Source organism: Biomphalaria glabrata, chromosome 12 (genome assembly GCF_947242115.1).
Source record: "Biomphalaria glabrata chromosome 12, xgBioGlab47.1, whole genome shotgun sequence".
Taxonomy (NCBI): domain Eukaryota; kingdom Metazoa; phylum Mollusca; class Gastropoda; family Planorbidae; genus Biomphalaria; species Biomphalaria glabrata.
In genome coordinates this window covers 38585011-38597915 of record NC_074722.1, presented here as the reverse complement: position 1 = coordinate 38597915, position 12905 = coordinate 38585011, and the positions used below count along the sequence as shown (strand labels likewise).

The window sequence follows — 12905 nt, the reverse complement described above, 5'->3', positions numbered from 1 at the left end:
GATCCCTCAGTTTGGAAGCCAAGCATTTTACGACTCAGCACCCATGCTCCCAGGTATGTTTGTAACTAATTTTTATTACATGGTTCCCTGGTCATATGTTATGCACTCTGGGATCCCCACCACCCTAGAGGAGGTTTGGATTACTACATAAACTTCATTTTTCAAGGAACATAAAAAAAAACTTTAAAAGAAACACTTTTTTTGATAACTAAAATCAAATTTTTCAACTAATTAATTAATTAATTTATTGCTTTTATATAGTGCAACTTTCATGCATATAGCATGCTCAGAGCGCTTTGGCTCAATCTCATTTGTGGACCAGTAGGGGGTAGTTATCTGGGAGAAGGTTTTCCGTGCTGCCAATCTCAAGCATACTTAGCCTCTAGATCCCACATCTAAAGGCAAAGATTAGTTTTAAATACTGATGAAAATAAATATTTATAATGTCAAAAGGTCAAGTCAAATACATGCCCATGTGTACCTTTCTAGATTATTTGTGTATAGTTAAAGAACAAGGTATAACTAAGAGACATTACAAAATATTATTAACTTAGCTTCATAATGAAATATGTATATGATTGATTAATAAGATTATGAAATACATTAAGATTATTTATTTGATAATGCCCAACTATATAACATTACATTGAGACATGGTGGATGAGTGGCTTCCGAACCAGGGGAAGTTCTGGGTTCAAATCCTGGTGAAGACTGGGATTTTTATTTTGGGATCATATGGCACTTATGATTCCATCCAGTTCTAATGGGTACCTGACATTAGTTGTGGAAAAGTAAAATCGGTAGGTCATTATGCTGGCCACATATCACCCTCATTAACTATGGGCTACAGCGACAGATGACATTTACATGATCTTCCCAATAGATCACAAGGTCTGAAAGGGGAACTATAAAATAACATAGCAAAATTATGAAATAACTGTAAAAATACTTAGCTAGATTATGAACTAATCCTAAAAATACTTAGACTAGATTATGAGACTTGAGTATGATTACCTGGCTAGGTATAAAAACATGCCAGGGAAATGGTTAGAATCATTAAGAGTCAGCCCAGCCAAATGTCAGAGGAAACATCTCCATAGCCAACAGTGGAGAACGTGACAACAGCAAAATTGAAAGACTCAAAAATGTTGAAGTTTGAGCTGCTGCTTCCTCTCTGAATGTGTTGAATAGTGCAGATACTTGAAGGAAGGAAATCAAAAAGAAAACTTAAGTTAACTCATGTAAACCTATGTATATTTTATGTTTATTACTGACAAAGAAAATAAGGCAAGCTATTAACTCAAGAAACTGGGTCAGAGAATACATGGTCACTTAATTATAACTAATTATTTATTCAATTTAACTCACACTCTGTCAAAAACTAACTCTACAGCACAATTTCTAGAGGCTATATTTTAGATTCTGATAAAAACAATATTTAAGCTATATTACATTTTACACAGCACTATATCTAGTCTAGGCTACATAGCACATAGACACACACACACAGAGATTTATTTATTATTGTTCTTTGGAATATACATATATATTATAATCAATAATAATAATAATAGCTTTTATATAGCGCTACTTTCATGCTTATAGCATGCTCAGAGCGCTATGTTCCAATCTCATTTGTGGACCAGTGGAGGGGAGGGGGTATCTGAGAGAAGGTTTTCCGTGATGCCTTTAGGTGCTTTGCTAAGTTGGGTGTCGAACCTCGAGCCCACTTAATAGGTAGCCAACACAAACGTACTTAGCCTCTGGACCATGCTTCCCAACATATGTCAAGATCTGAAAGTCTGTTAATAAGAGTAATACTATGTGTACAGAAACAATCAATCTTCTGATCAACACAAACTCGACAGACCCAGATTAGACATATTATTGATCTAAATCTGACAATATGAATAATAATAACAATTGCTAGAGTTCTTAATGTCAAATGTGAAAAAGCTAATGAAAACATTGTTGCTTATGTAATGTGTCTAGAAGAAAGTGGACTCTTCTAATAAACTTGTTCTGAAGCAAATAGTCAAACAAGTTTGTGATACTCGCTATAGCTCTGCATGAGCAATTGTACACAAAATAAAACTAAATGAATCTGAAAATTTACATAAAGAGATGCAGTGATAAAGGAACTGCAACATCAACAAAATACAGATGACATCATATGTAGCATCCTCTTGAGTGATAGTTAAAAAAAAACAGATTAGATTTTGCTGTGTTATTAGAGATCACATTAATGTGAGACACTAGAGACTTATTTAAAGAGATAGGCAACTCATTTATTAAATGTTTTTGAGTTTAATTATTGTGCTTTGCAATATGTGCTTTGTAGCCTAGATATAGTGCTGTGTAATATATATTCTGTTCTACAGAATCTAAAATATAGCCTAAAAATAGTGCTATAGGGTTAGTTTTTGATATATTATATTGAATTGAATACTAGAAATACAGATGGATGCCTGCCTGTTCATATGGTAATCGATCCGGCTGACTGTGTATTTTACATGTTTCTGATATTCCTTCAGATTTGAATTTTAAATGTATTTTTTCCAAGCCTAAGGATTGCAGGAGATGATGACAGGCTGAGTTTGAACTCAGGACCATTAAGACCAGCAACCAGGCAACCATCCTGTCATCTAGATGTTGTTCCAAGTTTTAACCCAGCTCATCCTCTGCCATCCAGCGAGAAGTTTGGGCTTGGTTGAAGAAATGGTTATTTCTGAAAGATGCGATAGGGTTAACTGTGTGTAATAACCTGACAAATGTGACCCAGGCCAGTAAAACAGTTCAGCGTACTGTGTTGGTGTACAAGGGACAGTACTGGTATGAATGTTACACATAAATATGACCCATGTGATTTTTTGGGGACCAAACTGTCAGTCTACCGTGAAGTTGGTCTAGGGACAGTGAATCCTTGAGTGAAGCAGTCACAAGTCCAGAATGAGATAGAGAGAGAGCTTAGTATGGCAATTTTGAGTTTATTAAGCATTTGTAGTCAGTGTATCCTATAGCCAATTGTGTAGTTGTGATGTTATTTGTTTGTTATTAAAGTACCACATTATTTTGGAACTCTTGTTGTCAAGTTCTTGAGTTAGATGTGTTCTGTTGAGCAGTGTTTACAGAAGGCCTGTTAGAGAGAATCAGAATTATTACAATATACAAAACGAAACAAATATATTTTTTTTCCAATTAATATCGAGAGAGGATTCTTCAAACAGAATAATTATTCTTTTGCCATTTCTTCACTAAACATTGTGTAGGTTGAAGCTATGTGTTCAAATTGATCCAAGTAATTTTCAAGAGTTTCCTCTTTGATGTTAAAGTTATGGAATTTGGAGATGTTTGTGGGTCGATATATTAGGGTTTACTTTGGCTGCTTCTACTTTTGCTAGTTCTATCCATTCCTCACTTTCTTTTTGTTTGAGTTCTAAGTCTTTTAATTCTTTTTGATGAGCTCCTTGAGCTGCTCTTTCATCTCTTTCTCTTATTCCCCTATATCTGTTTCTAGTTTATCCCTCTCTTTCTTTTCAGCTTTTTCTAATTCGAATTCAATAAATTGTGAGAAATTTGTGGAGGGATCCACAAAGGCTATGGCACCTTACCTGAAAATAAAGGCAGCTATCCAGAGGGCTGAAAGGGGCAGCCCTAACTACTTTATATAAAAAACAAATACTGTTATGAAAGCTTCTACTCACAAGAAAACCTGGACAGATCTCAAAGGAAAACGGCCTCGGCCTGGAAAAGGACATGCAACATGCAAAGCCTTTATAGAGCAGGTGCGCTAGCCCAACTTACTGAAGTGTTAAAGAAATAAAGGATACCTCTTGAGGCCATACAGGAAACCAGGTGGAAAGACATTCTCAGAACTAAGGAGTATACTATATTTTATAGTGGTGGAAGCATTAACTTAGGTACAGGTTTTGCTGTAAAAAGAAAATGGCAGATAATGTCATTGGATTTATACCTGTAAGTAATAGACTCTGCTCACTACGTTTGAGAAAATTCTTCAACATATTATTCATCAATGTCCATACCCCTACTGAAGATGCAGATGATAACACAAAAGAAGCCTTCTATGATGGACTGGAAAGAATTTATGATGAAGCACCAAAGCATGACATCAAAATAAATCCAAGGAGATTTTAATGCAAAAATTGGAAAAGAACCAGCATACAGACCAACAATTGGCAAAGAACCAGCATACAGACCAACAATTGGCAAAGAACCAGCATACAGATCAACAATTGGCAAAGAACCAGCATACAGACCAACAATTGGCAAAGAACCAGCATACAGACCAACAATTGGCAAAGAACCAGCATACAGACCAACAATTGGCAAAGAAAGCTTACATGAATAGTCCAACAATAATGGCATAAGATTAGTGAATTTTGCATCAGGAAAAGGAATGTCTATCTGCAACACTAAATTTTAACATGAGAGTATTCACAAGGTAACCTGGATCTCACTCGATTTAACACCCAGAATCAAATAGATCATATACTCATAGATAAGAGACATGGATCGGATATACTAGATCAGAGGTGTGCAAATTACGGCCCACAGGCCACATGAGGCCCACCTGTTTTATGCGACCCGCGCATACCTACAGAAATTAGGTGAGCTCATAGATTATACATATAAAGAATGTAAATATATAAAAAATAACTAATTTTAAATATCTATATAAATTATTGAAATTTCTGATTCTTATCAGTTATGATAAAGAGGTGAAAGAAATAGTCTCTACACATCATTCTAAAAAGCCTAAACTAAACGTAGCATAAATTCTTATTTGCAATATTTTAAAGATCCAGTTAAAGATTCGAACTCAGAGAAGTACTAGAAGATTTGGAAATAAAACATTCCAATGTTCGGTACCACAGTAGTGTCCGCTGGCTTAGCATGGACAAGATATTGAGAAGAATATAGGATTTCAAGGAAGAAATTGTTATGTTCCTTGAAGGACATTGACTATGACTTGCTACTAATATTTCTAATGAAGAGTGGAAGACTCAAACTTTTTTTTTCTTCGGAGGTAATGCACATGAAATGTATGTGAATGCTAAATCTTTTCAAACAAAACTTTCCCATTTTTCCAGGCAAGCAAGTGAAAACAGATTTTGACATTTTCCTTTGCTGAAAGGTAAAACTATTTCTAGTAAAACGGTTGAATTATTTAAATTCTTTGATTGTGGAATGGGCTGAATACTTTGAGGGGACAATGAAGTATATGAACTGTCACATTGGAGGACCAGATCCCTTAGAGAACCAACACTCATTGAAACATCAGAAATAATTAGGACCACGAAGAATCACAAAGCACCAGGAGAGGACCAAATTACAGCAGAACTAATTAAGTATGGAGGAAAAGACTTAGATTCCCAAATACACAGACTAATATCCAGAATTTGGGAAGAAGAAGTAATACCAACAGAATGGGAAACAGCTCTTATAATCCCAATACACAAAAAAGGATCCAAGCTAAAGTGCTGCAATTACAGAGGAATCTCTCTACTAAATGTGACTTATAAGATGCTGTCTAGTCTTATAACTAAGAGGCTTGGAAAATACTCAGAAGAAATCTTAGGTGACTACTAATCTGATTTCAGATCAGATAGATCCACAACTGATCACTTCTTCACACTAAGATGTATACTAGAAAAATGCCTTGAATACAGCATACCTATCCACCAACTCTATTTAGATTATAAAATGGCCTATGACAGTATCAAATGGAAATATCTATATGACACTCTACAAAATTTTTGAATACCTAACAAACTGACAAGACTTATACATATATATATGACTTTAAATAACTCAAAAATTAAAGTCATGATAGAAGGAGAACACTCACTGGAATTTAAAATTAAAAGAGGATTAAGACAAGGTGACTCACTTACTTGCATGCTTTTCAATTTGACACTGGAGAGTTATAAGAAATAAACACATAAACTTGAGGGGAAATATTACTAACTTTTCAAATACTTCAGGAGAGAAAATATGGTTCCACAACCAACCGGGACGATATACAGCTAACCTCTACAATACCTTGCTTATGCAGATGAATTGCCTTATTGGGTAAAGAAACCTCTGACATTGCTAGTTTTTTCACACAGCTAGAAGCATCTCGACCAGCAGGACTTGAGGTCAATGACAGTAAACCCAAGTACATCGCAATGACAAGAGACAATCAAAAAGATAGGACCATATATTAAAATTATAAATCACAAATTTGAAAATGTCAAAGCGTTCAAATATCTAGGAAGTACAATTGATTTAAAAAATGACCTACTAAACAGAAATAAAGGAAAGAATAGCAGGAGGCAACAGAGCATTTTATAGCACCCATCATTTACTTAAGAACAAAACAATATCAAGAAAAAACAAAAAATAATATACAAAACCATAAGACCAGCAGTGTATGCAAGTGAGACCTGAATGCTGACAAATACAACCGAAAATATACTAAATACTTGGGAACGAAAAATTCTTAGGAAAATCTATGGTGCTATACAAGATGAAACAGGGTGGAGGACATGTACTAACCATGAGATATATATAATATCAATTGTATGAAGACCCACAGATAGTGACGGAGATAAACGGCTAAGGAGAGATCTGAATGGAGGGATGTGTTGAAGCCAGCTAAAGCCCTCCATGGGCTGTAGTGCCATTGGGATGGATGGATGGAAAGTGTTTCCTGCAAAATGACTGAAAAATAATGACAACATTAAAAAAAAAAAAAAATATTTGCTCTATTCATATTTTACGATGTCTTAAGTATTTCTTTCAAAATAACTATTTTGTATTAAATAGGTAAAATAAGATCTAGATGTAGTGATAAATCTCATCATCTTGACATCATATGTGATAAATATACATGACTTGATCATCATATACATAAATCATACAGGAATGGACTGGATTTCTAGATGCACTAAGATTCTACATCATGCAACAATACATGATTACAGGCAGCACTTTGGCTTTCTTACTGTCACTAATACCGTGGTCTAACTGTAATACTTGATCTAGATTCAGATCTAGACTCTAGTAGACTGTCACTTAGTTTACTCATAGTCATAGTCACCATATAGATCTAGATATCATAGTTTCGGTCAGACGTGAAGACCTCCCGCAGGAGGACGGGGGATGGTAGTGGGCATGGTTTGAACCCATGACCATCGATAAATTCAAACGACAGTCCAGTGCACAAACCGCACGACCAGGCAGCCATCCACAAATACTACATCTAGAGATATAAATATATCGAGAGAGATAGATCTAGAAACTAGAATCTATATATACTAATAATGTAATATAGATCTAATATAATTATATAGAGAGTAGTTTATTTATTTACATGAATTCGGACACTAGCTGTTTTTGTGGTCATTAAATCTTTATTTTGATATTTAATATGAAACTAGCATGTCCATTTCCAATGATTCTGACCCAATTTCCTTCCATTTAGCTGTCTTTTTATGTAAGAAAAAAGAATTTCAAATGTCTACATCAGGTTTTTGTTTTTCCCTATGTTACCCGGAAGACTTTACCTCTTCCTAGGATTAAGAGAATATTTTTTTGGTTGGCTAAGTCTAGTCTATGCTAATGAGTCCGGCAATACTTATTCTGTTTTTTGGAGCTGTTTTATTTGATTCATAAGCCAAGTTGTTTGATTTTATACAACAAAAATAATCTGTAGGGTGTTTGAATTAAATTACGATTTTCTTTACCAAAATTTATTTCAGACAGCCAGCTTTGGACATCAATGTTAATGATCTTATATTATATTTGTTTGTTTGTTTTTTTCATAGAGAATAAATGGGCAAATGTTTGTAGTGAGCTTGGTACATTGAATGTAGTTAAATGCATAGATCTAGACCTACTAGATAGATTTATAGAGAGAGAATATAGAGGATTCAGCTATTTAGGCAAGAATGGCTATCCTAACCTGTACTATACTACAAAAGATCATCTGTATTAGAAATTTATTAAATTAATTTAATAAACAAAAAACAAAAATTTAGTTAATGTTAATATAGAATTAAAATCAGAGTTTATTGATGCCTAAATATACTTATATAGAGACTGTCTGAAATAAATTAAATGGTCTCTGGAATAAAATAATGTGGGTCAAATTTGTCTGCATTAAATGAAAACACACGCCCTCTTTGCCCTTAAATATAATAACAAATATAGGTTAGGGGTACAAATATAAGTAGTCATCCTTATTCTCCTTAAACTTAAACTAAAGAAGATTTTGATACTTATTTCTTTTCTATGTCGAACCATTGTCAAATAATGCGCTGTCAAAGTCAAACTTTGAAATTTTGGCCTATAGGTGTCCAAATAGCATAAACTACTCTAGATCTAGTTTATAAAAGATCTATTATAATTTATTATTATTTATATAAAATATATTACTATAGATCTAGACAATCACAATAGTCATTATTATCATAATAATAATAATAATAATAATAATAATAATAATAAAACTGAGATAGAAAAACAAAGAAAATATGGGAACCTAGGCTTGGAGATTAAGCGTCTATGGAAATTGTCCAAAATAACAATATACCCCATTGTTATATCAACCGAGGGGATAATAACAACTGACCTCACAGACACCTTCAAGGCCCTTAACATTCCTAGGAACATCTTCGTTGCCTGTCAGAAGGCGGTACTGCTGCAGACCTGCCACATCACCAGAAAATTCCTCAGTGGAAACTGTTAAAGGGACTACGATGAATTTTGTTTCTCTTTAGCGAAACTCGACCCTGGCAGCGCCAGAGAATGACTACTCGTTCATTTCTAACATAATAATAATAATAATAATAATCTTTATTATCCATAAGGAAATTTGTCTTACAATTTGTGCATTACACCAAACAAAAAACATTATAACTATAAGAAACCAAAGTGTACATACACACCAGACTCACTCATAATTTACATGTGACAAAGTTTATACCAGATTGTTCTTATTTAATGATTTGATTGCCAGGGGAACAAAAGAGAGTTTGTGTCTGTTAGTCTTTGCTATCGGTGTCTTGTATCTCTTTTGTGATGGTAAAATCACAAAATCCTGACACAAAGGGTGATTCTTTATTTCGAGGATCTTTTATAGATGGCTTTTTTATAGATGTTTGTCTCAAACAACTGCCCAAATGGGGTTTGTTTTTTTGCCAATGATTTTACCAGCAGCATTTAGGATTCTATAAAGTTTATTCCTATTTTTAATGCTCAGATTGCCATACCAGGCAGTGATATTGAAACTTAAAATATTGCAGATGTGAGCGTGATAAAACATAGCCAAGGCCTTTTCGCTAACATTAAACGAGGACACCTGACGCACCAGTAGTTATACTGGGTGATTTTAATAAATGCACCTTGAAGGGTGACCTACCCACCTTCTATCAACACAATTCATGTCCGACAAGAGAGAACAGAACTCTGGACTTATGTTATTGTAACATCAAAGGAGCATTCACATCTCGTGAAAAGCCACCACTAGGATCATCGGACCACAAAACAATACAACTGCTGCCTACTTACCTCTACAAAACTTAAAGAAGGAAAAATCATTCAAAAAACGTACAAGAATGGACTCAAGACAATATTCTCAAACTACAGGGATGTCTAGACTGCACTGACTGGAATTTGTTTAAAGAGACCACTTCCAATCTGGAAGAATGGGTCGACGCAGTGACAAATTACATCAAATTCTGCGAAAACATGTGTGTCAGCACTAAGAGCATCAAGATATACCCCAACAATAAACCATGGGTCACTGCAAAAATAAAATGGGAAATAATAAAAAAGAAAAGAGCATTTATGAGTGGCGATGGACAGACAAGGAAAATTGCTCAACAAAATCTCAACGTCGTTCTTGAGGAAGGGAGGAGAAACTACCGCACCAAGCTGGAAGACTCAATTAATACAAGTGGCATGACAGGCGTGAGGCATCATGAACAAAATGGCAGGAGCACAAGTCAAAATTAAAAATAATCTTGCTACAAGAGACGAAAAAACATTGGCCAACGAGTTAAATGATTTCTATTGTCGCTTCGACACGAAAGATTTTAATTATCTAAGACTCAAAGCCCTTGAGGATGTCAATGTTAACAACTATTTTGAATTATACTATGACTATCTCATACTATCTGTCTATACTATTAGTCTGAGTATAGTCACTATAGACTAGTCACTAGACTACTTAATTATAATACTAAAATAGTATGACTATCTCACACTATCTGAGTATCTGTCTATACTATTTGTCTGACTATACCATCACTATAGTCACTAGACTATACTTAATTAAAATACTACTATTTAATACTATATTTTTTCATACTAAATAAAATTATAATATAGTTAATGGACCTTATTCACTAATTGTAAACAAACAACATTTAGCCACGTATATCTATATCCTCTATTACTATACAAAGTATGCCATCCATAGTGGCTGTCACGTAATACATATTTTTTTTTTGTTTTATCAATATTACAATATAATGCCGTGGCTAAATGTGTTTATTTACAATTGGTGAATGAGGTCCATTAATATTATTTATACTATATTTTTATATTATATATAGTACTTATAGAGTCTATACTTTATTAAATTATTATAGTATTAAATTATAGTTACACTACTAACTAGTTATAGATCTAGACAATGTAGTCATCTAGTCAGTAGATCTACTTATACACATTATAATAGTATTATACCATTTAGTCAGTTTAGTATAGATTTCTATAGATCTAGATCTAATCAATCTAATCTATCTCTAGAGATCTATAATCTATATATTATTATATTTTAGATCTAGTCTATATTAACCCTTTCACCACTAAACAGTTGTCAGAAACTATCTATCACCGAAGTCAGGCTTAGAGAAGGGATATATAACTATAACTCTGATGTATCAGTTATTTTAAAAAAATCAATTTTATGACTAATTTCACAGGAAAAAACTAGATCTAATTAGATCTAATAAAACCTAACAAAAATGTCAAAAACATTCTTTTTAATTTTATAATAGAAAAAAATACAATAGACCTAGGGTTCACATTCAGCATCATTGAATGATATTATTAGATCTAATTATTATGATGATTATTCACTGATTTTTTCATCATGTTTTAAGTCATAAATAGGCCTGCAGAGCTCAAAAACATTAAAATATCACGTCATATTTAAATCTAGATCTAGTTGCCTTCCAATCTCCCGTTTCACTTTCACTAGATCTAACATATTCAATACTGGATCTAGATCTAGTATCTAATCTACTCATCTCTAAATTATAGTCTAAATCTAATCTAGCTGCATAGCATCAATTTTTTTTATTATTCATTTTCACTACTAAAAAAAATCGTTCTGAACTCAAATTTGTCAAATGAGACAAATTCAACAAATTTATACAAATGGCTCTAGAAACTCTAGATTAGTCTAGATCTAGTCTAGACCCTGAGTAGACCTAGCCTATCCTAGTCCTAAGTCAATACTAAAGTTAAAGTCAAATAAGTAGTCGAGACCTAAAACAGTAAAACTTAGATCTAGTACTTAGTACTTACCCCAATCATTATTTATATCCATATAAACATTAATATTCCCATTAGAATCTTATTCTTTTAAAGCCTACACATAAGCCTAAATATGTTCCATTTTAAAGGCTAGCAAAAAAAATTAATTTTCAAAAAATCTTAACTCCATGCTGTAGAGATATAGATCTAGATAAACATCTAAAAATAGCTTCACTATCGCTCTTCTAGGTCAGAGTTAGTAAAGGTATAAATTTTTATTTAAAAACTAGCAGTGCATGCGTAAACGAAACAACCCAAAATCGGCGACTTTAGTCGGCGCCTTCGACATTGAGGTCACGCTCTAGTTGTCCAGAAGGGCGTCGGCGCCGTAGGCGCCATTATCCCATTGGTGGTTAAAAAGGCTTTTTTCTAACTACCAGGCCTGGACGTGGGGCTCTTTACCTCTGTCCTGTCTGAGGGCTCCCAACGGTAGACGGCCATATCGATTGACTGGGCCAGACCGGACCGTGACGTGTAGGCTACACAGCGCACCGTTCCTGGGCCCCACTCGCTACAAGTGGCTGAGAGCAATGCTAACTGAGGGGAGCTTGTCTCATATTCCTATACTAATACTGTAACCGCCACTGTTCCGTACAAGGACCGCCACTCCAGCTAACGGGACACTGATGACGGCCCCCTTGTGGAACGGCTTGACGGACTTTTTGGACTGGGTTCCGGGCGTTTTTTCCATCCCAACCCCTGAGTGAGAGAAAAAAACAAAACAAAAGCTCACCCAGGGAAGCCCGACCGGGCCTGGTTCGCTACACGTAAGCTACTTAGACTATCTAGTTTCCACCACTAGACGTTTCCTCCGGAGGGCCACGCTGAGGCGACGGGTAGCTGGAATTTCCTCCGGCTAGTTGACTACCAGTAGCGGCGACTCCCGGCAACTCTAGTTGTCAAATGGTTAAATATTGACTCTATAGCTTGCCATGTTTGTGTTTCAGACGTCAATAAGATAAACTTCTTGCAGAAGTAATCTTTTTTGTAATTCAAATTTATAATTTTAAGTTCTCACTTTCTGGTCTTCGCTTTAAATGCTCTAAATTTTAAATTATCTCGAATTATGTAATTTGAGATCGATCTAAGTAAGAAGGAATACTAATAAAACAAATATTGATCAATATGCTGACATAGTTTGAACGTAGAATTTGTGTACGCTATTAACTTACCCACATTTTAACATGTTCAGATGATTCGTTTAAAAAGGATTTTTCATTGAAAAAGTCATTGTGATAGATAAATAGATAAATTTAGATACAGGAATTTAAGTTTGTAATGAACATATTGGT

General features: G+C 34.3%; 1 protein-coding gene across 11 annotated transcripts in view; it reads right to left on the bottom strand.

Moving 5' to 3' along the window:
* LOC129922014 (peptidyl-glycine alpha-amidating monooxygenase B-like) overlaps window positions 1–12370 on the bottom strand; it is a 72428-nt gene extending 60058 nt beyond the window's left edge. The window contains exons 1-3 of one of the 11 annotated variants that reach the window (XR_008773957.1): window positions 11605–11751; window positions 6562–6726; window positions 1015–1199 (exon numbers count right to left, since the gene is read on the bottom strand). Coding sequence is in view for 4 of the 11 variants with exons in the window: in XM_056005888.1 (XP_055861863.1) it covers window positions 11605–11613 (9 nt within the window). In the remaining 7 variants the exon portion in view is untranslated. Of the gene's footprint in view, window positions 1–1014; window positions 1200–3063; window positions 3137–6561; window positions 6727–11604; window positions 11757–12346 lie in introns of those variants that run through there. The other 10 variants (XR_008773961.1, XR_008773958.1, XR_008773960.1 and 7 more) reach the window with 10 other exon arrangements.
* Between the last annotated feature and the right edge of the window lie 535 nt (window positions 12371–12905).